At 43.6% G+C, this 27,152-nt stretch overlaps 1 protein-coding gene across 1 annotated transcript; it reads right to left on the bottom strand.

The window, feature by feature from the left end:
- Positions 1-3,853: 3,853 nt before the first annotated feature.
- Positions 3,854-26,635, bottom strand: Mlkl (mixed lineage kinase domain like pseudokinase). Its single transcript, XM_051201763.1, has 11 exons — positions 26,325-26,635; positions 21,385-21,817; positions 16,972-17,045; positions 14,789-14,969; positions 14,274-14,371; positions 12,128-12,263; positions 11,585-11,666; positions 7,181-7,332; positions 6,394-6,443; positions 5,970-6,110; positions 3,854-4,343 (listed from the first exon to the last, which is right to left on the bottom strand). The coding sequence occupies exons 2-11, from the start codon at positions 21,813-21,815 to the stop codon at positions 4,288-4,290; spliced, it is 1,401 nt and encodes a 466-aa protein (XP_051057720.1). The 5' UTR covers positions 21,816-21,817; positions 26,325-26,635; the 3' UTR covers positions 3,854-4,287.
- Positions 26,636-27,152: the final 517 nt, after the last annotated feature.

The raw sequence follows: 27,152 nt of genomic DNA, 5'->3' as shown, positions 1-27,152 counted from the left end.
ATGTCACTATGACGGTAGGCTTTGAAGTCTCTTTTGCTCAAGCTTCCCTCAGTGTGACTATCAGTTGACTTCCTGTTGCCTGCAAGGTGTAAGCACTCTCAGCTCCAGCACCACATCTGCCTGCATGTCACCATGCTTCCCATCATAATGACAATGGATTGAACCTCTGAAACTGTAAGTGAGCCATCCCAATTAAATGTTTTCTTTATGAGGGTTTCAATGGTCGTGGTGTCTTTTTACTGAAATAAACTAACAAGACAGTGTGGAGCCAGCCCAACAGAAAAAAGTGTGTTGCAGTCAACAAAGCTGAAAGAAGTTGGCGATCTGAAAAACATTTTGACATGGAGATGCAGAATTTGGAATTTGCTCAGTTGGTTTTCTGTCTTGCTTTGGCCCAGTATTTCCTCACTATGCTCTCTCTCCTCTCTTTTGGAATGGTAATGTTATGCCAAATTTGTGAGACCACAAAAAGACCACCAAGGAGCCGACTCATTGATGCAAACACACAAGGTTTAATTTACAAGCCTCAGCAGGGATCCTGTCCAGCAAACTGGCACAGCAGCTGCAGGAAAAGGTGCCTGGCCTCAATTGCAAAGGGTTTATAAAGGAAAAAACCCAGAAGCTGGGTGGTATGTGCCTTGGCTATTCAGGATTGGATAAGAGTAGGTGACCTTTGGATTCATTAACATGGGGGCTAGGGGAATTTCAAAACTGTTACTAACAGTTGCCCACAAGGACAGTTGTAGTGAGAAGATGTTATTTACCAAAATTAGTCATTGCCTGATCACCCAATGGGGTCATTTTGACTAGGATGGGCACAGTTTGGGTGCTCCTTGGAACTGTTTATGGTTTCTTGGCCTTTTGCCAAGCAGGGAATTTCTCAAGGTGGCTTTTTCTGAGGATGGAATTAACTCCATCCTCTCCAGTTTACCTTGTTCTCACATAAATGTATGTATATTCTGTGTCTTTGTATGTTGGGAGTATGTGATCTGCTTTTTTGATTTTGATTCTACAGAGGGTAACAGTTAAGAGATTGCCATGAATCTCAGAAGAGACTTTGAACTTCTGACTTGTAAACAGTGATGAGACTGTGAATAACTATGAGTAACTTTTGAAGTTGGACTAAACAGATTTTACATTATGATATGGTTACGAGCTTATGGGGACCAGGGAGCGGAATGTGGTAGTTTGAAGAAGAGTAGCCCCACATATTCATATATTTGAATGCTTAGTCACCAGGGAGTGGCACTATTTAAAGAATTAGAAGGATTAGGTGTGGCCTTATTGGAAGAAGTGTGTCATTGGTAGTGGGCTTTGAGGCTTCAAGAGAGTATGTCAAGCCCACAGTCTCAGTCTCTCTCTCAGCCTAAAAATCAAAATGTAGCTCATAACTACTGCTCCAGCACCATGCCTGCCTGCCTGCCACCATGCTCTCTGTCATGATGATAATGAACTAAACTCTGAAAGTATAAGCAAGCCCTCAATTAAATGCTTTCTTTTATAAGAGTTGCCTTGACCATGGTGTCTCTTCACAGCAGTAGAATAGTAACTAAGACAACAACCTATTCTTATAAATTCTTCTACATTGTTTACTAATAGAAAAAGACCCAAATGTGCTCTAAGTTATGTTATTTAGTGTAAGTTATGGAGAATGAAAGTATCCAGAGGCAGCAGAACTGAGGGAAAACTCAAGTGTAACTTTTCATTGTTTATAGTTCACTGGAAAAATGACTAATTTTGGAAGTCATAGAGCTGAGTAATATTTTATTAGTTTCCCAGCAGCCCTCTGTAGATAACACCTCTGACCTGTTGGGTTATGATAATGGCTGCTGAGGTTACTTCTCAGGGACCTGAAGGCAGCTTTAATGCAAGCATTGACTCTCGTGTCTTCAGATGTCAGATGGGAGATTTGGACATGATGATAAGGTTTGGCAACTCTATGGTCATAGTATATCCTGTCTTGTTTGCTACCTTAACCTTCAGGTCAGATGTCTGCTCAGTTTTGCACTGTAGAGATGGACGGCTTGGAATTATAATACAAAGATGATCCTGTGTAAATGTATCTAATCTTTCTTTTTCTCTTTAAGGCAACTAAACTAAAACAACCACTAAGATGTATCTAGAACTCTCTAATTCTCTCTCTCTTTTTTTTCATGCCCAGCATGCCTCTGGATCCTCTACCTTCATAAAAAGCCTTTCCTCACACTCTGGTCTCCTAAAAATACCTTTGCTGTTGAGAGACTCGCATCTTCTTTGGTTTGCTAGATTTCCAAATTACCCTTTTCCTTACAACCATAACTTGTTCTCAGGTCACATTTCTAGTGGCAAGTAAATAAACGTGAGTTCAATATATAATCACCATTTTTTTTTTGAGATATGCTCTCATGTAGCCCAGGATAACCTCAAACTTACTATGTAGCTGAAGATGATTAAGCATTTTTTGTTTGTTTTTGTGATTTTCAAGATGAAGTTTCTCTGTGTAGTTTTGGAGCCTATTCTTGGAACTGTGTAGATCAGTTTGGTCTCAAACTCACAGAGATCTGCCTCCTGAGTGCTGGGACCAAAGGCGTGAACTACAACCACCCAAGGATGACTGAAATTTTAATCTTTCTGCCTCTACCTACTTCACACTAAGTGCATTTTTGGGTATCAAACATAGGGCTTTGTAAAAGCTCTCTTCCAACTGAACAACACCACCAGTCCCTAGATCACAGCAATTTGACGATCTCTGGGACCTAACGTAGAATGTCAGACCATGGGCATCCAAGTTTTGTACTTAGTTCGGTGGGCAAAGGAAAGGCCCGGGCAGCATTTACTAGTACTACTATTATGCAACAAACACCCCCAAACTTAGTGGTTTAATACAGGAATACATGTTTTTGTAAATTGGCAGTGAGGTAGGCTCAGCTGGGTAGTTCTTTGGTCTTAACTGTGCTTACACATGCAGCTGGGTCAATTGCCAGACTGACTGGCTTAGCACAAACTCAGATGGGAACATTTGCATCTACTCTCTGTAGTTCCTCAACTTCCAGCATGCATACCACCCTTGCTCATGGATGGGTACTCTTTCAAGAGAGAGAGTGAACATTTTAAAGCCTCTTGAAGTCCAGACTTGGAAGTGGCCCCCAGTTACTTCTTCTAATTCTGTTATATAATCAAGTAATTAGCCAGCTCATATTCAAATGCCTTTCTTGATAGGAGCCATCAAATCATGAAAAGAGGTATGGACACAGAACCATTTGCCAACTTTTGCAAATAATCAGACTTGAGTATTGGAAATAAATTTTTGGAACCATTGGGAGGCCTTTTGTTATGAGCAGTTTTCCCACCAGCCTGGTCCCAGAGCCATGCCAGCTCCAAATATAAAGCTGCTGGCCAGTTACTAGCATTTCTTATTGGCTAGCTCTGTCTTAAATATTAACCCATTTCTATTAATCTAAGTATTTCCATGTGGTCTTATCTTACAGGAGAGAGGGCCTGGACCTCTGCTCTCTCAAGTCTCTACATCTTGAATCTCCTCCTACCTCTCCCTGAATCCTCCTTGTCTCCTAGTCTTGCCTCTCTTGCCTTCCTGTTTGCCAATAGTGCTTTATTCATTAACCAATAAGAGAAACATATATACAGAATGGCATCTCCCATCAGCCTTTATGGCTGGAATTTTGTTTGTTTGTTTGTTTTTTGAATAAGCCTCTCTATGTAGTTCTAGAACTTGCTATGTAGACCCCTCAAACAGAAATCCACCTGCCTCTGCTTCCCAAGTGCTGGGATTAAAGGCATGCACCACTACTTTGGGCAGGAATTGTTTTCTTTCTAAACTTTTTAGTAATCATTTATTTATTTTTATTTTATGTGCATTGGTGTTTTGCTTGAATATATATATATATATATATATATATATATATATATATGGTATCAGATTCTCTGGAACAGGAGCTACAGACAGTTATGAGCTGCCATGTGGGTGCTGGAAGAGCAGCCAGTGCTCCTAACCATTGAGCAGTCTCTCCAGCCCCATGGAATTGTTTTCTATTTGTAACAAATAAGAACTTTGCCAGGTGTGGTAGACCATGTCCATATTCCAAGCATTCAGGAGGTAAAACTGGAAGATTTCTTTGAGTTCGTGCCTAGTCTGTTCTGTATATCAAGTTCCAAGCTAGCTGGGGGCTACATGGTGAAACCCCATTTAAAAAAAAAAAAGAATTTTGTACCTAGCAACACTTGATACTAACATATATGAAAGACAAATGTCCAGTTTGTTCCTCTTCCAGCTTCTTGTCCAGGGAATCTTCAGGTTAGGTTTGAATACACAACTCTGTTAATTGTAGACAGTCTCTCTAAGATTCCTATGAAAGAATGAACAGAAAGCGAGACAAGAGCAGGTTACTGACAGCCAAACCAGAAACACAAATACATGTCTACAGTACACAATACATGGAAACAGAAACTGTGTTTGTTGGGTCTGGCTGGTACCATTTGCACACATGCCTCTAAAATGTCATCTATGAAAACCCAAATTCCAAATGAGACATGGTAGTGCACTCCTATAATCCTAGCACACTTGTAACTCCAAATCTGAGGGGGGATCACAGACAAAAAGGATTGGCTGGGGCTTGATTGCTTCCAGGCTAGCTGAGAAATTCAAACCCCTAGGTTCAAGAATAGGCCCTGCCTCAAAAAGAAAAAAATAGATGACCTGGACCAGCAGGTCATTCTTCAATGACAGGGTCCTGAGAGAGAGGACCAGGAGATCAGATGATAAAGAGAATAGACGATAGAGACAATACGAAAGTTTGGGAATGGGAGGTCTTGCTTAAGCTATGTCTTATACTAAGTAAGTAAGCTTACTAAGTACTTCAGCATCTTATATGTTATTTCCAGGGGAGACATAGGACAGAGTCAGCAGAAACTATCATACAATGGACAAAGTCAACAAGATGCCAACCAAACAACATTACACAAGGGATATCACAAGACCATTATAGACCAAGCACATAGCAGCTTGGGACTGATAATCAATGCCCCATACAGCAAGAAGAGTTGGGTTCTTAGAATCTGAAACCTCAGTCTCCCAAAGCCCAGGTCACAGGCCATACCCACTCTATCAAGCACATTCCTGGTTTTACAGAAGGACTGTCTTTCTTCTCCATACATCAGGCTCTCAGGGAAAGCCTTGCTCCAGTTCAGCCCTCTACAGGTGGTGGATAGAGGACAGCTGATGCCCTCTTTGGGACATATCATACACATACACACAAATAAGTAAACTAGCCACTACATCTTTAATTCTAGCACTTGGGAGACAGAGGCAGGTGGATCTCTGTGAGTTCAAGGCCAAGGCCAGCTTGGTTTACATAGTGAGTTCCAGGATAGCCAGAGAGGCATAATGATATCCTATCTAAAAAAAAAAAAAAAAAAAAAAAAAAAAAATCTAAGTAAAGAAATAATCCCAAGGATGCTGAAAAAAAGGAAGAGTTGAAGGAAGGAAGGGAGGGAGGGAGGGAAGCAGACATGAATGGATAAAGAAAGAATAGGCTGGAGAAAACCTGCTTCCAGTCTCTGAAGCCCTATATCGTTGACATCTGGGCTGCATCTTTCTTAGTTGTGGAGGGATGCCTTAAGCATTGGAAAGCTCCACGTTAAGCTTTAGTGCTTGTGGTGCTGGGGGGCTGTGAACCCAGGGCTCCAATATGCGAGGCAAGCACAGTACCACTAAGCTACACCTCTAGCCCTGTCCTGTGAATCAAATAGCACTCCAGCCTCTTTCCATTGGATGCCAAGAATGCATACCCTGCCTCCCAACCAACCAAAAATGTTTTCAGACATTATTAAATGTCACCCAAAGGGCAGAATTATCTGTGGGTGTGAACTATTTTATTGGAGCATAAAAAATAAATAAAATAAAAAATAAAGGAAGCTTCACATTTGTGAAATAAATATGTGGTTTGCATTCTTTATGCCAGAAAGAATCCTACCATCCACAGAGGGCCGTTGGGAGGGCTCATAGGCCCGACACTCATCAATGATCTCCCGCAATAGCTTGGAGCAATCTTCACCTACTGGCTCTTGCATCCGGCCCTCGGCTACCAGCTCGTAGATCTTCTTGGAATCACAGCCTGCCATGGAAAGGATAGGATGGGAAGCGTAGAAATTCCACTCACATACTTCTCTTTGGATATTGATAGTTAGGATTAGAATGAGGGACTTCAAACATGGAGGAAAAAAATAAAATACAGAAAAGGAAGCAAAAGAGCTTCTAATGAATGACTCCACTAACCAGTTCAGGTAATCCCTGCATCAGAGGAGTGAGTAGCAAGGGCAGCACTAATGAGGGATTTCTGGTCTCTCAGAAGAGGACCCAACTACAACCCCAGCAGAGCCAGCCTTCAAGTTCTTTACCTTCAAACGGGATCTTTCCAGTGGCAATTTCCCAGAGCACAATTCCAAAGCTAAAAGAAAACCAAGGGCTTGTCAGGCGGCTGACTCAGTGTGCAAAGGAACTTGCTGAACCGTGCTTGTTGAATTTGATCTCCAGAAACCACAGAGGTGGAAGGAGAAAAACCACCCAAAAGGTAGTTCTCTGGACTTCATATATGTGCCATGACATGTGCAAGCCACCCTTCCACACACACCACAGACACACACACACAGACAGATTAAAAAATAAAAAAAAAAAAAAAAAAAAAAAAAAAAAAGGAAAGAATGGGCCCACAGATGGCAGTGGCTAAGAGCACTTGCTGACCTGGGTTCTGTTCCTAGCACCCATATGGCAATTCAGGCTATCTGTAATTCCAGTTCCAGGGGATCAGATGCCGGTTTTGTTTTGTTTTGTTTTGTTTTGTTTTGTTTTTTTTTGCCTCTGTGGGTGCTGCATATGCATATGGTATATATATATACAGGTGTAACACTCATACACATAAAATAATAAATAAATAAATCTTTTTAAAAAAAAATGTAAAGATAAAACCAAGACACTAAGCCTGTAACACATTTCTTTTTCCATGCCCCTTCAGTCATTTCAGAAAACTCCAACCGACTGCAGGCAATACCCCAGCACACCCTGTGCTAGATCAAAGCTAGAACCTTCACTCCAATAGAATTAAGATGGTCCTCAGAGGAGGAGTTCACCCGGGACTGTCCTGTCCTTTCTGCCTGAGGTAGAATCTGTACAAGAACATGCACATACCTATATATTTCATCTTCTCTTTTAAGTTCATGATACACATTTTTCAGTCTCTGAGGGGAGAAATACGCTGTTGAACGGATTCTCTTTGATTTAGTGGTTTTTGCCTCCTGACTGATGGAAGCCTGTGTCTCACTTAATTCAAATCCTGCAAGCTAGACAGAAACATGAGTTAGAGGTAGATGCTGAAACAGCAAGATCCGGGATGGAGGGGTAGAAGATAGAGTTGGGGTGGCCTTTCCCTTGGGATGTATTTCCAGTGGTGCCTTCAGACTACGCTTGACATTGCAGGTTCAATTTGTCATATTGTGCCAATCAAGAGAAACAAGATGACAGCTCTTCTCAATAGAATGGGGATGGTGGTAGGGAAGACTATCTGAAACAATGGCTATGAGGCCTCTGTATGGTTTGGTAAGTTTACTGGCTAAATTTACTTATCACTACTGCTACCAATACTGATATAGGGCTTTCATGGCGAAAGACTCAGCTCCAATCTGTGGGGCTGGGGACGGGACACAGGGCTACAACATGGTTTGATTTTCCCCAGGAGCAGATGCAAAAGTGACATGAGGAAACTCCTATGTTCCGTCTATCCGTGCATCGTAGTCACCTTGTTCCTTGGATTTTTTTGGGCAATGGGGATTGTTTTTCTTTTCTTTCTTTCTTACTTTTTTTTTTTTTTTTTTTTTTTTTGACAGGGATTCTCTGTGTAGCCTTTATTTTTTATTTGTTTTTTGAGACAGGGTTTCTCTGTGTGTAGCTTGGGAGGCTGTCCTGGAACTCAAATCCATCTGCCTCTGCCTCTGAGTGCTGGGATCAAAGGCATGCATCGCCGCTGCCACCATCACCTAGCTGCTTCTTCTTTCCTGCCTTTCTCACACCTCTGTATTCGCCCTGATGGCTTTGGAGGCTTCGGTGTGTCATATGGTATACCCCTTTGTCCCATCAGCTGTACTGGCAAATGTTCATCACAATGCGTCACCAGTCTGGTTCACGGCCTCTAGTTTCTGATACTTCCTCTTTACTGGATCATCATCAAAACTCCTCTAGGATATCCTATAGCCACTTCAAGTCTTGGAGAATCACAGGACCAGGCCCTCCATGAGCTTCAGTAGGTTCTAGATGGGATAGATGCTAGGATGGGTCAGCCCAGGCTGTGGGCCTGAGTGGTAGCCAAGCTGGTCAATCTGGGCCACTGGAGCTATCTGCCTGGGGGTGGGGGTGGAGTCAGCTCCTTACATGCATGCCCTCACAGTCGGTTCACCCTCATCTGTGGTGAGGTGTGGGGCTATCTTTCCTGAGGCAGGGTCCAGCTCTCTAGCTGTAGTGTCCAGCAAGAGGCAAGGTCAGCTTTCCCAGGGCTGGCTCAGCATGGCCCTCTGATTTCATCTCACATGGTTCCTAAGGCCTCCTGAGGTGACACAGGCCACAGACCCCAGCTGCAGCTGGGCCACAGACCTAGACATAGCTTTCAGCAGCAGCTTGGGCCTGGACATCCTGGCTCTGGGCAGAAGGATGGCCACTCAGGTGACAATGGCTCTGGCAGCCTTGTGGCTGCTAGACACCACCAAAGTCTCAGATTGAGGCTCCAACCTGGGTTTCTTTGTAATCTTTGGTGGCATTATAGGACCCAGGCATCAGCAGAGACCCCAGCTGCAGAAGAACCATGAACCCCAACATGGTCCTTGGCATCAGGAGGCTGCCTAGCTCATTAGAATCAGCATGGCATTGGACAGCATCAGGAGCCATGGGCATCAGCACAGACCCTAACTACTGTAGGACCAGGGACCCAGACATGGCCCTTGGCAGCAGCCAGCCAGGACATCACCATAGCCCTGGGTGGCAAGCAGACCTACAACATCTTCCTTTCTTCCTTTTTGCATTTTCCTACAGTGCATGAACTGTTCTGCTTCTTTATCTCTCCCATTTCCCCATCATTTATTTCCTTATCATAGAAAGGTCCACATGCCCGGCACCACGAGGTGCCAGGTGGGCCCATGGCTGTCTTCCCACCAGTCGGGGCCTGTTCTTGGATTTTACATGATGTGGGTTATCTTTGTCATCAATATGCAGAAGGAGAATAGACTAACAAAGTCACCCAAGTACCCAATCTAAGGGTGAGGTCATGAAGAAGTTGAGACATATAGATGACACAAGCTGTGATTCCTCACACCTTTAATTCTAGTACTCAGGAGGCAGTGGCAGGTGGACCTCTGTGAGTTCAAGACCAGCCTGGTTTACATAGTAGGCTCCAGGATAGCTGGGGCTACATAGTGAGACTCTGTCTTAAAAAACAAAACAGCAGACACTTAGTTGAGGAAGGCATCTGAAAGGCAGAAAGGCTCTGTCTACGTGGGGCTGGCAGAAAGAACAGTTTCTGTGCATCTGTCTGCTGGAAGAGTGTTGGTTGCTGTTGAAAGGGTGTGATGATTTGAAAAGAAAATGGCCCCCAAAGGGAGTGGCACTATTAGAAGGTGTGGTCTTGTTGGAGAAAGCATGTCACTGTGGAGACAGGCTTTGAGGTCTCATAGATGCTCAAACCACACCCAATGCCTCAGTTCATTTCCTGTTGCTGGCAAGATGTAGAACTCTCAGTTACCTCTCCAGCATCATGTCTTCCTGCATGCCACCATGTCCCATGATGAATATGGACTAAACCTCAGAACTGCAAACCACCTAATTAAATGTTTCCCTTTATAGCATTACTGTGGTGATGGTATCTCTTCACAGCAATAGAAACCATGGGCAAACTCAGAAAACTCGTCAAAGTGGTACTCATTCTGGCTGGCACACCGGCCCTCTGTTCCCCCCCACCACATAGCCATGTTCTGGTGGGTGAAATTGACAGCCAGCTCTGGCAAAGTGACAGTAGCTATGGGTAAGAAGAAAGCCACCAAGAGGTCAGATTAAGTCTTTTGTGAAAGTTTATGATGGCAATCACCTTGTGCCCACAAAGGTACTCTGTAGATATCATTTGGACAAAAGGGTCAGCAACGGGGATGCTTTCTGGGACCCAGATCTAAAACTCAAGTCCAGATGGGAGTCAAGTCTGAGGAATGATATAAGATGGGCAAGATCATATGGTTCTTCCAGAAGCTTCAGTTTTAGTTGTATTTTTGTTTCCATCATTAAAAATTACTTATTATTATTATTTTGGTTTTGGTTTTCCAAAACAGGGTTTCTCTGTAGCTTTGGAGGCTGTCCTAGAACCAGCTCAGTAGAGCAGGGTAGCCTTGAACTCACAGAGATCACCTGCTTCTGCCTCCTGAGTGCTGGGATTAAGGGCGTGCACCACCACCACCCAGCTTTAAATTTTTTTTAAACTTTTATTTATTTTTATGTGTATAGATTTAAAAAAAAAAAAACTATTTATTTATTTATTATGTATACAGTGTTCTGTCTGCATGTCTCCCTGCAGGCCAGAAGAGGGCACCAGGTCTCATTAAAGATGGTTGTGAGCCATCATGTGGTTACTGGGAATTAAACTCAGGTCTTCTGGAAGATCAGCTAGTGTTCTTAATCATTGAACCATCTCTCCAGCTCCTAAAAAATTTTTTTAAAGAGAAAAGTATCTATGGATGACAAATAAAACATTCTTTTATGATTTTATGGTTTCTGACAATGAGTTAACAACCCCTTTCTTCCTCTGAGCAAATAAAACAAGTTATGGTGGATTTTCAGCTAACCTTCAGCTCTGTTACAGGTAGACCATCAACCTAGGCTTCTTAGTAACTTAATTATAAAAATGATTGCTGGTATACAAATTGCTTTGGGGTAGGGCTAGAGGACCATAAGTACCTAATAGGCATGCTATACTTTATAGCAACCATTATACATGGGAACCAGCTCATCCCTTGCAGGGTCATTGGAAGATATATCTGTAGAGTTATAAGACATATTGACTCTTGTAAATCTGGATGGCCCCATGCCCACTTAATGGGAACCTCTTTCTTTAGCAACTGGTAGGAACAAAGCCAGTATCTCCTGGATGAATGTGAGGATTCCCACAGGAGAGAAGGGGTTGATGCTGCAAGTATGGGGTGCTCCCTGTGAGATCCTTATAAGTGACCTCAAATGACAAGTGTGGCCCATGACAATCTGAATGGCTAGTTAAACATAAGCAGATCCCCTGGCAGGTATTGCAGCGATGTAGAAGTGGTGTGTAAGCATCTAATAAAAATGGCTCTTAGCTTAGTCCTTCTCTGGGGGTGGGAGGAAGGCAGGCACAACATAGTGGGAGATATGATGGAGTCTGTTCTGGGTGGGTACCCAGAAAGCTGTACTTCAGAAGAGGTTCATTCAATTCTAAGATCTAGGAGAGAAGAAAGAAGGCACAGCCTTTCTGCAATAGCAGCAAACCACTGCAAAGCACGGACCAACCCAAGGAACCTCAGAGTATGTGCTCACCTTTACGTGGTAGCCTCCAGCTACCAGGAAGCTGGAGCTCCTGATGTTTCTGTGCAGTTGAGGCATTTCTGCGTGGTGCAGCCTGATGACAACCAAGGATAAGGTGTATTAATGATCTTGGCATAAACAGTGTTTAATGGGATAATGAGGCTAGCTAGTACTTTGCCTTTCATGTGGGTGGCTGACTGACTACCTGCGGACAAACTAGAAAAATGCACCTGCCTAGAACCAGAGTCAGAGTCAGCAGTGTTACAGTGGAAAGAAGGGAAACTGTTCGGGGCTTCTGGCCAGTTCTCCCATCATCTCTGAGATCATCAGTCATGTGGACAGGCTCCTCAAGATTTTATTTTTTTTCTGAGACAAGATTTCTCTGTGTAGCCCTGGCTGTCTTGGAACTCACTTTGTAGACCAGGCTGGTCTCAAACTCACAGAGATCTGCCTGTCTGCCTCTGCCTTCCAAATGCTGGGATTAAAGGTGTACACCACCACCACCTGGCTAGACTCCTCCAGGTCTTTGTGGAGCCAGTTTAACCCCTCTGGTACCTGTACAAGCCTTTGGCTGCTCCCAGGACTAGGAAGATGCGCTCACTCAATGTGAGGTTCTTTTCTTTATCCAGCAGCTCCCTCAGGGTTCCATGTTCACAGTACTCCATGACAATGGAGAATTGGGGGGGCTTCACTATGGAAAAGAAGCAGATACCATGAAGATCCTGCCCCCATCAGGACTCCCACAGCCACAAATCCCCTCTCAGCTTCTTCCTATGGAGATACATTCATTTTGAAGTGAGCCTCATTTCTCCCCCAGCCTAAGACCAACCCAATTTTAAAATACAAAATCTCAAGCTGAAGGAAACTTTAGTGACACTTATTCTCTTATGTGATGGCTGAGGTGACTTATTCACCTTGAGTGTGTTATTTCTTTCAATTCTGGAATCTGACCTGGGACCTTGACTTCTAGCCTGAATTCTCTTCAACAAGTCCCTTCCATATACACACAGATTAGGTTGGACTCAGGCTGTGAAATAATTTCTAGAACAGGGGATGTTGCTGTCCTCTTTCTAGACAACAACAGCAAAAAATGAACAGCAGGGAAGTCCATACTGTGAGAAAAAATGTAGCCACATTAACACTTGGTTTTAGCTGACAGATAAGAAGCAATTAAAGTCACATCAAAAATATGGGGCTGTATTGACCACAGCACTTGGGAGCCAGGGGCAGACAGATCTCTGTGAGTTCAAGGCCAGCATGGTCAACAGTGCAAGTCCCAGGCTAGCCAGTGCTGTTTAATTAAACCTTGTCTAAAAACAATAAAAACAAAACAAAAAAGAAATGAAAAGAAAAGAAAGAAAGAAAACAAAATATACCCTTGACTCAGGCTAGCATCTCAATAAGCAACCCTTGGATTCTCAATGGATAGGCAGTGGGAGGCACAGCTGCATTAGTTCAAAGATGGAAACTTCTATCTTGAAACACAGAAAATAATGAACATTGGTAATAACCCCACTGTTACCATTGAGGGGTGTTGATGGGGTTTGTTTTCTCAGTTAGAGAACTAAAGGGCAGGAAAAGTCTTGAGTGAAAATCTCAAATAGGGTAGACAGAATCAGTAAGGGAATGCTTTTGTTAGAAGTGAGGAAGCATGTGTGTGTGTGTGTGTGTGTGTGTGTGTGTGCGCACACTCATGCACATCCTCCCCACACACACACACAGAGCAAGCATATAGAAAGACCTTCTCCCAGTTAATCAGAGATTGGATTTGGGAGTCTGAAAATCCAGTCTCTTCTACAGGGCTGGGTTTTTAATGTCTTTGAAGGGCCTCCCTCTCCTAATTTGGGGTTGGTCAATGAACAAAGACAGGAGGACCGACCCACAACTGTTGTGTAAACCAGGTTTTGGGGAGGTGTAGAGCGAGCGCGCCTGTGTCCTACTAGTAGGAGAAAAAAAGAAAAAAAAAAAAAAAAAAAAAAAGCCTGCCAAGTCTGTTTTAGGCTTTTGTCTCAGGTCAGGAGAGTGAGGAAGGAGCTCAACATCTTAGAACTTTGTCATCTTTTAGTTAGCCACGGCCCCTCTTCCTGTCTGTCTGCCTATCAGGGAGTCTAACTCTTAGGCCCTCACCACTATACCCTATGAACTGACTTTAAGAATGTAACACAGGGCCACCACGAGGCTCTGCAGGGCCTGCCTGCCTTTCTAAGGCCTGACTCATTGTCACTTTTTTCTTCTCTTTTGTCTTTCTTCAGGATGCTGACCAGAGCTGAAGTACATACACTTCCTCTGGTACTTGAGCTTTCCTACTGTCTCTAAAGTTCTCCTCCCTCTGTGGCTGTTTGTTTTCCACCATGTGGCTGACCTCCATGCCTAACTTGAACAGCACAACTCTCTAACCTCTTTTTTTGTTTTTTTTTTTTTTCGAGACAGGGTTTCTCTGTGGCTTTGGAGGCTGTCCTGGAACTAGCTCGGTAGACCAGCCTGGACTTGAACTCACAGAGATCCGCCTGCCTCTGCCTCCTGAGTGCTGGGACTAAAGGAACGCACCACCACCACCTGGCTTCTTTCTAACCTCTTAAGCACTCACCTATGAATCTATAATTAACTTCTCTTCAAAGGTCAAAAAAAAAGTAACACATTAAAATACAGACAGCATCTTCTAGGCAGCCAAAAGCTTGACTAATCCCAGAAGCCTCCTTACCTGCTTCATCAATGCAAATCCCAAATATACGCAAGACATTGGGGGAATCAAATTTCGTCATGGTTTGGATCTCGTTATTGAAAGTGTGCCTCACTATTCTAGGAGAGTAAAAGGAGAAATTAGCATTTGGACTCTGAAGGTCCCTCAAAGAATATATAATATAGTAGGGGCTTGAGACACCATCGGAGTCGCAGAGTCATCGATGGGCTTGGCTACAAACCTAATTTCTCAGATGCAGCATCTGTGACAAGAATAATAGGATTTGTTCATTTCTTTCTGGTATTTGATAGAATTGTATTTTTGTGACTTATATGGCAAACTAAAATGGCAAGTTTTTATTACTAGTCATATTTTACTTTAGTGAATATCCTAAAAAAAAAAACTGTGGTAGGTGCCACTTAACCTTGTAGAGCCTGAATTTCCCCCATTTAATAATGGAGAAAATGTACCTTTCTCCTTGAGAAACTGCAGAGAATAAGGTTTGATTCATATAAGAATCACACACTGTAGCTTACCCACTGCTGTTTTGGGGTTTGTTGAATACTTTGATGCAAACTGGAGATCTGTGGTACTCTCCTCTATAAAGTGTGCTGAGGTTATTTTTCTTCAGTAAGGTCCATGGAGATCTGAGAAGATGCTCCTTCTTAATCTCCTTGATTTGCTCCTGTGGGATCTCCTGTGTGGGTGTTAGTGAGCCTGAGACAGAAGGAGATAAAAAGTCAGTGTGTTAAGAAGGTGTTGTAAGGGAGGTGGCCTCTTCGTGATGTGAGGGGAGGCTTCACCATGAACCAAAACTGGTCCTGGCTGCAGCTTTCGGCGGATTCAACACAGGGTAGAGGGTTCTACCATTGAACCATGTCCCTAGTCTCCTTTTCCAATCTTGCCTGTCTTTCCAGTTTGAATGCCAGCCTCTCTCATCTCAGAGTTCTCCTTACTTCTGTTACCACACAGCTTGGCACTACGTGCCTAGCATCATGTTGAGTGATTTCAGCTCAAATAGAGACACAGCTCAAGTTCAGCAACAATAATGCTGTCAGTTGTGTGGCTGTTTCCTCCTGGATTGCTGCATTTTCTTTCTCATGAAGCTCATAGGAAACTTACAAAGCTGAGGAAGCTCAAGAATCATACGGGACTCACAGAAGTCTGCATGTAACCGTTGCTGGTTGAGAGGAGACTCTTGAGTAGGAGACCAGTGATCCAGCTTTCCTAAGTTCTTTCTCAAGCTATTGTGGGAGGCTTTTGGGTCATTCAAGTGCTCAAGACCACTATAGTCCCACAAGTAACTTCTCATTCATGCTTCTGAAAGTAATGGTGATACTTTGGCTCACCAAGGTGGACTTGAACAAAATCATTCTTTGGTCTGAGTGCCAGCTAATTTTATGCCAACTTGACACAAGCTACAGTCATTTTGGAAAAAGGAGCCTCAGTTGAGAAGATGCCTGCACCAGATTTGCTCATGGTACATTTTCTTGATTAATGATTGGTGTGGGAGGTCCAGCTCATTGTGGGCAGTGCCACTCCTGACTGGTGGTCCTGGGTGTTATCAGGAAGCAGGCTGAGCAAGCCAGTAAGCAGCCACCCTCCATTACTTCTGCCTGCTTCAGTTTCACCTCTAGGTTCCGTTTTGAATTCCTGTCTTGACTTTTTCCTTAGTGAAGGAGTGTGTGACCTGAGAGTAGTAATTTGGAATAACCCTGCCCCCGACTTGCTTTTGGTCCTGATGTCTTGTCACAGCAAGAGAAATTAAGACAGTCTGTTTTTTCCCTCTCCATCTAAGGTAATAGAAATCCTTCCCACAAAGGCAGGGGAGCTAATTCAGACGGTAAAGTGTTGCCACATAAGTGTGAGAAACTGAGTCAGATCTCTAGAATCCATTTAAAAGATGGGCATGGTGGTATATGCACTTGCAACCCCAATACTAGGGAGGTGGAGATAAGTGAATCCCTGGGGTTTGGTGGCCAGAAAGTTTAGGCTAATTGATGAGCCCCAGATCTCTGTGAGAGAAACTCTGTCTCAAAAACAAATTAGATGGCTCTGGAGGAATAATACTTGACCTCTGGATTCCATGAGCATCTGTACACATGGACACACACACACACACACACACACACACACACCTTCACACACAGAACATACAATCCCACAAGATATGCCATATAACATGTTTGTACTGTCCCTCTGTAATCTCTCCTTTACCTCTAAGGTATGAGCTTCTGAGTATGTTACTGTAACAGAAACTTGATGGGTATAGATGTTATTCGTGGAGGAAATAATTTATTATTAGACTTACTTTAGTATCCTTTTATAAAATTATTTTTACTTTGTGTTTTGAAACAGGGTTTCCCTGTGTAGCCTTGGCTGTTCTGGAACTCACTCTGTAGAGCAGACTCACCTTGAAGTCAGAGATGCCTCTAACTCGGGAGTGCTGGGATTAAAGGCATGGGACGCCAGGCCTGGCCTGTTTTAGTATTCTGACAAATGCTATGGTTTCATGCTCATCAAGAAGCCACTTTCAAATGCTCTTTCACAGACAGAAGCCTGGATTAACTGTGGCCACATCCCCAAACCTGTGAGCTGCTTCCAGTACTATCTAGCAGAGAAAGTGGAGCAGGCCAGGCGTGGAGAGGCTGGAGTTCTTAACAAACAGACAGCTTCTAATTCGGGAGCATTCATTGCAACAGGGAATAGGGCAACTTACGTTGCTTCAGAGTTTCCTTCATTTCTTCCACGTCAGTACATAGCTTCATCAAGATTGCTAGAATAGGCTCATTTCTGCAGGAAAAAAGGGCAACACGTGCTTAAAAATACAAGTGCTAAACACAAATTTTATTTGCATCAAAACCAAAATGCTAATTAAGACCACCAAGGTGACAGATTTTGTAAACTCTAAATAGTCATTGATAGGAAATAGTACTGTTCATATTTATCTTTCTATTTTCAAACACATAGGAAATGCCCTCAAGTTTAGCTGTGTGGACCTACTTGGTCAGGGAAGTAAGTGAAAGAGATGTGGTTTCAATCTGGACTGTCCCCATAGGCTCATGATTTGAGCATTTAGTCCCTAGCGAGTGGCACTGTTTTGAAGGCAGTGGAGCCCTCAGAAGGTTGAATGTGGTTGGCAGCAGTGGGTCACTGGGCCTGGCCTGATTTTTCTACCTCAAGTCTGCCATGATATGAGGAGCCTTGGCTACATATTTCCACTGCCAGAGAACTACTTCATGCCTTTCCTGCTATGATGCTAGAAAACACTTTGAACTTATGAACCCAGGTAAGTCTTTCCTCTCTCAAGCTGCTTCTGTCAGGAAATTTTTCAGTGAAGTATTTTATTGATTCTGTTCAAGGTCCCAGCCTGGCCACTTTGGGAGTGGGAAACTTGCAACAACAAGGAAGTGCTGGACTGCTCAAAGTATCCCACGGAGGAGCCATCTTGGAGGGCCCCATGTACTTTGCTTCGGTGAGAAATAAACTTATTTCTATAAAACACTGGACTGCTAGTGCTTGAAGATTCATTATTATTTTTATTTATGCGTAAGTGCACATGTGCCCATGTGAATGCATGCCGTGCATGTCTGAGTAGGTCAGAAGAGGTTTGTTTGATCTGCTAGAATCAGAGTTACAGGCAGCTGTGAACTGCCTAACATCAGTTCTGAGAACCAAACTTGGGTCCTCTGGAAGACCAGGAAGTGCTGAGCCATCTCTCTTATCCAGGTCAGTGCCTTTTCATTTACATCACAATTAATTTATATTCTGCATAAATTCTCACCATCTCAGTTTGCCTAGGGCTGAGGAGCTCTGAGGATTTGAGATGCTCAGTTCCTAATGGAAAAAACAAAACAAAACCAACCAACCAACCAACCAAACAAACAACAAAACCAACAAAACAAACAAACAAAAATACCCAAAACAAACAAACAAGCAAACAAAACCTAGAAGACAATGTTTTGTTGTTATAGCCTCTGTAGAGGGCAATCTAGCAATCTCTATCAAAATGGAAAACGTTCATTGCCTTTAACCCATTGATTAGCCAGGCAATTCCACTACTGGGACTATCACACAAAGATGCTCATTATGAAATTTTAACAGTAAACTATTGGATTCAATTTACATGTTCAATATATTTGGTCCATACATACCAAGAAATACTAGAGAAGTCTATGGAAATTTATTTGGAAGAATATTCAAGATTATCCACTGAGAAGAAGAAGAATCAGAAAATGTACATGTAAATCTCCAGAGGGCCAAGAAAAGATGGTACAAAGTGAGAGTATGTCTGAGATGTAAAAGAGGTCTCTTGAGATCAAGGATAATGGGGAGATTATGTTGAACCTCCCTACCCCTTCCCCATTCTGGAAAGGGTCTCACTATGTAGCTCTGTCTGTCCTGAGACTAATTATGTAAACCAGAATGGTCTTGAACTCACAGAGATTCCCCCTGCCTCTGCCTCTCAAGTACTGAGATTAAAGGCATACACTTCTATACCCAGCTATGCTGGACCTTTTAAAAATCTTTTGAATGTGGTAGCATGTGACTGTATCGCCCATACAGAAACCTAAAAGGCAGGGCAGGAAGTCAGTCCTGTCTTCCAGGTAATGACTTCCACATGGTTCCTGCCACCATGAAGAGGTGGGCCAATATTTTCTGATGATTAGAAAAGTTGGAAGCCAATCCTGCCCTCCAGCCAAGTCAACCTCTCTGTTCTACCATAACACCCATCCTCCCTGATCCCTGATTCTCTTTCTGTTTGATGGTGGGTGATAATTGGATTACAGCTATCTTAGTTTCTCTTATTACAAAAAAGAACTCATTTGCTTAAAACCCTCATTTGCTTAGATGTCTCCTGCTGACTTGACCGGGCATGGATCACCACCCCCCCCATATCAAAGCAATAGGCCAGTTACTTCTCTGAGCTCAAGCATCTAAAAAGTGTGTCCATGTGTTCTTTTGTCCTAGTTTGCTCACTGTTTTTGTGACAAACACCATGACCAGAGGTGACTTGAGGAGGAAAGAGTTTCTCTATTTATTAGTTACCTACTACAGTCTCTCAAAGGGAAGCCAGGGCAAGGGGCTCAAGGCAGGAGCCTGGAGGCAGGAACTGCAGCAAAGACTGTGAAGGAACGCAGCTTACCGACTGGCGTGCCTTCCATGACTCGCTCCACTTGCTTTCTTGTACAGCCCAGGACCACCAACCCAGGGGTGGCATTGCCCACAATGGATAGGGTCCTCAGTCATTAATGAAAACAATTCTTCACAGAATTGCCTACAGGCCAATTGATAGAGCATTTTCTCACTTAAGGGTTCCTCTTCCCAGGTGACTGGAGATTGTGTCAACTTGACACTACCCAGCACACCTCCTTGCTCCCTTTCTCTCTACCTGACTCTTACTATTGGGTTTACAGACCCTTCTGTGCTTTCTCTATCAAAGAATTCAGGCCATTCCCCCAGCATCTCCCTCTCAGACAGTTGATAAGCCCTCTTCCACCCTTGCTGCTCTAGGATACTTTTATAGTCTTCCCTAGTTCATGCCTCCACGCCCCTTGGCACACTGGCTAGGCCAGGCTAAATCACATGATGCTATTGCTTAAAACCCTCCTCACTTTCCTAGGTCTCAGATGATTATCTTTGGCAATCAGCCTGACAAAAAGTTAATCTTGTATCAGTTTCCTTTCCTATAAACTTATCTTTCAGCTAACCACGTTTAGGGTTCATATCACTGGGTCATCATAAATCTAAGAAGGTCATATTTGCTTTCATGTTTCCCTTATCTTCCCTCTCCTGGTGGCTTATGATGGGAGATGCCCTTCTGTATATATGTTTATCTTATTAGTTGATGAATAAAATACTAATTGGCCAGTTGCCAGGCAGGAAGTATAGGCAGGGCTATGGAACCAGGAAAATTCTGGGAAGAGGAATGAGAGGGAAGCCTCAAAAGAGATGCCATTTAGCTGATAAAAGAGTAACATGCTGGAATGTTCTCTGGTAAGATAAGGCCATGTAGAAATACATAGACTAATAGTTATGGGTTAATAATTAAGAGAGAGGTAGTCAATAAGAGGCTTGAGCCATCAGCCAAACAGTTTATGATTAATATAAGACTCTGCGTGTTTATTTGGGGTTAAATATCTATGGAACCAGGTGGGACAGAAACTTTTTCAACAGGCCTAGGCTCAATGCTTACCCTCTACCTCCAGCCTAGCCCAAGGCTCACTTCTTTAGAACCTAGACCTCTGTGATGTTCAAGGAGGGCCATTCTAGTTCAAGCTATTGTTAACTCATCTACCCTCTAATGTAGCCTCCTAACTCGTTCCTGCTTCCTTTCTGATTCTCAGGTAGGTTGAATTATTGGCTCTAGCAACATAGAGGGCAAACTGTGTGCCTCTGTCTCTTCATGGTGAGCTTTGCTAGATGGCTTGTTTTAATGGATGTCTCACAACCAGAGGCTTGAAACACAGTAGTTCAGTTAGGGTCTCCTTCCTGCAATTCTACCACAAGAACAATATCATTTCTGTATGGACAGCTCCTTCTCCTTGGTCAAGGTGTCCATTCATATGTCTGTCTTGTCTTGTCTGTTCTTTCTGAATTGTATCATTACTCTCCCTTGTGGCTTTCATGGGCTTTAGAGAAATTTAGCTTTCTATCAGCAGATTTTACATTCCATGATGTCAGAGATTTTGTCTATTTTGTTCTGTGCTGTATCCCTAAGGTTTAGAACAGTGTTGTACATGCTGTACCCAATACACGTTCTCTTAGTTTGCTTTATTTAATTCTTTTTACTGGACAATCTTCACTTTAAGCGAGAGTCCCATAGAAACTAAGGCTGTAAGATATGAATTTGGATTCCAGATATTACATCAAAGAGTGAATGGAGAAACAAAGGAGACTCACAAGCAGGAAACATCGTGTCCTCTCCTCCATAAGAGCTTCACCAGATTATATCAGCCTCTATCATACAGCAGGATTTCTAAGTCACAAGTATGCACAACTGTTCAAATTCCTCCATCATTCCTCTCCTTTGGGAAATCAAAGTGAGGCCAAGATGCTCCTTGGTCCCATCTGTTCCTCCACTTTATCCCCCAAGCCCAGATTATTCCTTCTCAGCCTTTGGAATACTCACCTATCCTCCTTTGCATCCTGCTGATCTTCCTGCAGCCAGGATGCTCTTTGGCTGACATGTGGAGCAGAGTTCCATTGATCAACCTGGAGCACCAGCAAGAGCTCCTCCCAGACATCTCTCAGCCTCTCATTCACTTCAAGGAAGATTATCTTGTCATTGCTCGAAGTCACAAACTTCCAAAAATTGGACTTATCGCTGAATTTTTCTATCTGGTGCCTCGCCTCCTCCAGGACAGCCTCAAATCGGCCCAGAGCAGCAGTTATGTCATCTGGCAGGTTGTTGGCTCCTTGTTCCTGGAGACTCTTGAGAGGCTGTAGCAGACCTTGTACGCGTTCCCCTAGACGATGGCACTGTTTCCGGCAGTATTTCATCTCTTCACACTTTGTATAGATGAGCTGGCCTAAGGCGATGATCTTTCCCAATGTATCCATACCTGGAAGAGACCCATAGATCGGTTGAAATCCCCAGTGTATTTATTACTCAGCTAATTGAGGGTCAAAAGTATCTATGATCTCAGTGCCGAAAGGAGATCCCTCCATCATGTAAGGTAGAGATAGCTTACCTGTTTTTTTCTGTCCCTGTAATGGATTGGGAAGTATTAGTCAGTTTGTACTATATCTTCAGCCACTTACAACTCGGTGAGGCCACGTGATTAGCATCTAACTATGGGTTTTGAGTGGATGGGATCTGTGCTACTTTAGGATGAGACAGGTTTGCAAATAAGGTGTCAGGGATACTGATACTCTAAAGAAAAGATTCTGGGTTCCTGAATAATTTCTTGGAGGAAAGCTGCCATTGTTGCCAGGATTTCTGCTATGAATTGTGATGGAAGATGCAGTCTCAGTCGCATGGAAGCCATTATATTTTGGTCATATTATATAGCCTATCCTTACACAGATGTCCTTTTGAGGTATTAATAATATCTCCGGGAGCCAAGCAGGCAACTAAAACGAGTGGTGCTGAAATCCTAGTACCCAGGAGTCTGAGGCAGAAGGATCATGAGTTCAAGGCCAGTCCCAGCTACCTCCTGTCTCCGAAAATTCCAGTGTTTGGTCAGCATAGGCTGAGGCTCTGAGTGTGAGTGATCCTCAGCACAGCTTGAAGAGAAGCTCCTGGGGCTGGGAGATGGCTCAGTGGCTAAGTACTGCTCTCATAGAGAAGATTCTATGTCCTCTTCTGACCTCTGCAGGCACCAGGCACACACATGATGCACAGGCATGCATGCATGCATACATACATACATATACACAGAATATTCACACATAAGAAATAATATGATAAATCTAAAAAAAAAAAAAAAAAGGCCTGAAAAGCTTCTTCTTAGTTTCTGTGATGTGGCCTTTTAGTTCATCTTTCACTTCTCCATTTTCATTTTGTCTTGAGACAGGCTTTTGCTACGTATCTCAGAATGGCCTTGACCCCACCACGCTTGTGCTTTATTATCCTGGGACCTCACTGTTTTTAACCAATGGGAGAGTACAGTCTTTCACATCCTGTAGGAAAAAGGCACTAACTGGCCCTTGGGCTCACGAGTAAAGAAATCACGCCAGCTCAGTCTGTAAACATGCAGAGGTTACTCAGCAAGTTGACACCTGCTGTTCTGCAAGGATAAAGGATCTCTGGGATTCTCATGAACAGCCAGGCATCTGGACTTTGATGTCAGAGCTCTTGACTGTAAATCTTGCAAGCAAGCCCAAGAGCATTTCCTTTCAGTCCATAAAGTGCTTGCTGAACAAGCTGAAGGCCTGAGTTTGGATCCCCAACGCCAGTGTAAAGTTCTGGGTGTGGTGGTGCACATCACATCTGTAACTCTGGCTCTGGGAGGCCTGCTCCCTCACATTGTCCTCTGACCTTCACATGTGCAGACACACACACATATGCACAAACCCGCAACAAACAAATGTGGAAAATAAAGTGAGAAGTGGTCAGGAAGACATCTGACCTTGACCTCTGGCTTCCACACTTATGTACCCCACACCGCATGCATACACATGCTCACTTCACACACATACACACATTTTCTAAAAGTGTGCAGTCAAACATAACCAAGATCAAATAAAACGTGTCTGCCAAAGGAATGCTGCCACTCCTGATTGCAATGAAAATCAACTCTGGGAGGCTGAGGCAGGAGGATTTCTGTGAGTTTGAGGCCAGCCTGGATTATAGTATGGGATCTTCTGTCAGTCTCATTTTTTCCCTGTCTTTTGCTGCGTTGCATAGACATGCATAACACTCATACACTGAAAATAAAATAAATCTTAAAAAAAACAAAAACAAACAAAAAACCAACTGGGCACCTGGGCCAAGCTGGGTGGAGAGAATGTTTGCTGAGTAAGTGCCTGCCTCCTCAGAGAGAGCCCAGGAAGCCAAAAGTTTTGGCTCAACCTGTCTCCCTCTCTCTTTCTATGCACACAAGTAAAAAGCCACAGAGCCTTATCCTACAGATTGTAAAGAAGCTCACATAAGAATGATAGAAAAACAGAAGATTCTGGGTTGATGACAAATTGAGCCACTAGTTTAAACTGATCCTGAAATCTATGTCACCTCCATCTACAGGTTTCAACCTTCCTTCTTCTACCTTTTCTAATCTTTATTTTTATTTTATGTGTAAGAGTATCTTGCCTGTATGTGTACCATGTGCATGCAGTAACTGTGATGGCCAGAAGAGGGCACCGTCAGGTCTTTGGGATTAGATTTATAGATGGTTGTGAGCTGCCATGTAGATGCTGGGAATTGAACCTGGGTCCTCTGGAAGAGTAGGCAGTGCTCTTAGCTTCTGAGTCATCTCTCCAGCCACTCATCCTCCCTTCTTGTTGAAGCCAGTTTTGAATCATGCTCTACTTGAACCAAAGGCAGCTAGAGTCCAGAATGAATGAGAATTCCCACAGCAACAAATCTTTTCACTTACAACCTGCTAAATGCTTTAGAAACATAGTTCCATCCTCATCTGCAATTGATGAAGACACGGTTCAAATGAGTTCAAAGCCTGGAAACAGATTCCAAAGCATTTTATGTTTTTGTTGTTAAGGCAGGTTTTCTCTATGTATTCCTGGAATTCAGCAAGTAGATCAGGCTAGCCTCCAACTCACAGAGATCCTCATGCCTTTGCTTCCTAAATGCTGCAATTAAAGGCATGCACCACTATGCATGGTTTTAAAGACTTGTTTAAATGTTGTTTTAAAGACTTGTCTATTTTGGGTTGGAGAATGGCTCAGTGGTTAAGAGCACTGGCTGCTTTTCTAGAGGTCCTGAGTTCAATTCCCAGCACTCACATGGCAGCTCACAACTGTCTGTACCTCCAGTTCCAGGTCATCTGATACCCTCACACAAACATACTTGCAAAGAAAATACCAGTGCACATAAAATATAAACAAAAATAAAAATCTTTACAAAGTTCAATTATTTTTATTTTATGTATATGGATGTTTTGCCTGCATGTATGTTTGTGTACCACATTCATGCAGTGCCTTTGGGTATCAGATCCTCTGGAAGTGGAGTTACAGAAGGTTGTTGGCTACCATGTGCATGCTGGGAATCAAACCTAGGTTCTGGGATAGCAGCCAGTGTTCTTAACTACTGAGCCATGTCTCCAGCTCTCAGAAAATACTTGAAATCATAGCAATCTTCTCAATGATCCAGCAAAACAGGTTAAGAATTACCTTGGCAAAATTTAAAACAACAGAAAAGAGTTCTCTTGGGAACTAGATGAGATAGCTCAATAGTTAGGAACACTTGCTGCTCTTGCAGAGGACCCGAGATGCTTCCCAGCATCCATGCTGCTCAGCTCACAACTACTGACAACTCAGGCTCCAGGAGCTCTGAGCCCCAAAGCCACCACACACACACACACACACACACACACACACACACACACACACACACGAAAGTAATAAACCCATTCACAGATCAGATAACCATGCTGAGAAAAAAATTCCCTGGAAGCCCCATCTGCCTTTAAAACAAGAGTTAACAAATGAAACCAAGCTGTCAAACTGAAACTAAGTATGTGGCAATCACGGTTTTGTTTTCCTTGTCCACAGGATTCCACTGAACCAGGCGCTAGGCAAAGACATTAACATCAGAGCACTCTTTGACGTCTGAGCCATCACTCCAGCCTGTTAGGATACTCATAATGAAAATCAATAGATCTAGGGGCCCAGCTATTCCCAGATGCTGAGCATGTCTCACGATTCTTTCGTGGATATATGAGAGTAAAGGTAAAAATCTGGAAGTAGTAGCAACACTATTAATTTTCTCTAAGTCTGCTTTCCTCATTAAAAATATCAGACATATCTGGGTTTGGGATACACAACTTAAATTTAGTACTTAGGAGGCACAGACAGATGTCTTTAGGAATTCAAGGCCAGCCTGGACCATACAGTGAGTTCCAGGCCAGCCATAGCCACACACTGTCTCAATAAATAAGTTAATAGTCTAAAAAAAAAAAAAAAAAATCACACACCCCTTTACAAACATTACACCAGACTACTTCACCCTTGCATGAAATGGGCCCTAGAAAAGGAAGTGGGCATTCATATTTAAGAACTGGAATCCAGTCGAGCTGTGGTGGTAGTGCATGCCTTTATTAGCACTCGAGAGGCTGAGGCAGGCAGATTTCTCTGAGTGTTCGAGGCCACCTGGTCTACAAAGCAAGTTCCAGGATAGCCAGAACTATACAGAGAAAGCCTGTCTCAGAAAAAAACAAAAGAAAAAGAAAAAAGAAAAAGCAAACAAAACCCCGAATCATCTGTCCTGGAAATAGATTGTCTTACTGCCTACCCTCCTACTCTTAAGCCTTCAGCACCTGTGCCGCGTCCCCACCCTTTGCCCCTCCTCAAACCCCATTTCTCCATTTCTGTCCTGCTTTGGCAGGAGGTCCGCAGAGATCTTAGCAGACAGACAGCCCCTCCAATAGAGCCAGAGAATCGAAACCAACTCACCACTGAGTTCCAGGAAGTCCAATCTGTGATTCCTTGGTTCTCCGCTTCCTCTAGCGGCGATTCCCGGCTCACCCTTGTGGTCGCGGCTGGGTGGTGAGGGGTGTGATTGTCTTAAGGTGCAATTGCAGTAGGATCGTGCCTCCCTGCTCCCGGACCGCAATCTTCTGCCCAGCTGAGAATGCACACCCGGCCGGAGCAGGTCCCGGGTCTCCGGAGCCTCTCCCGTGCAGCCTCTGCGCTCCCGGTGTCCACGAGGGACTCCACCCAGGCCGCTGTTCCCGCCTAAAGTCAAAGCCCGGCAGATGCAACCATGCCCCTCCAACAGGAGCCCGGCCAACCTGTTGGACAGCTGTTTTAAGTAGGCGTCCTCCTCCGGAAGTCGGTGCTTGGTTGACACTCCTCCCCCCAGGTTCCTGCGAGACTTCTGCTGGCGATATGCCAGCTTCTGACACCCTCTTTCTGGACAGCTCCCGTTTGAAGCTCCTACTCGGGGCTCTGGTTCTTTCCCCAGATCCATTAAATTGCAACTCAGAAAACTCCCAGGCCCTCTGCTTGGAGCCTCGAATTTAGGGACTGAAAGAATTAAGGTTACAGGGAGCTCTGATAACCATTGTATGGGATGGACTGGAAGTCCAGTAAAATAAAAAATAAAGTGAAACAGTGAGCCTGAGGACCTCAGTCAAGGTGGAAGGAGAGAACTCACTCCTTCAAGTTGTCCTCTGACCTCGGCATGTGCGCAGGCCCTGGCATGCAATTGTGGACACACACACACACACACACACACACACACACACACACGCATGCATTTGCACACGCAACCAAACACAG

The sequence above is a fragment of the Phodopus roborovskii genome, unplaced genomic scaffold, assembly GCF_943737965.1.
Source record: "Phodopus roborovskii unplaced genomic scaffold, PHOROB, whole genome shotgun sequence".
NCBI lineage: Eukaryota > Metazoa > Chordata > Mammalia > Rodentia > Cricetidae > Phodopus > Phodopus roborovskii.
This window is presented reverse-complemented; position numbering and strand designations above follow the sequence as displayed.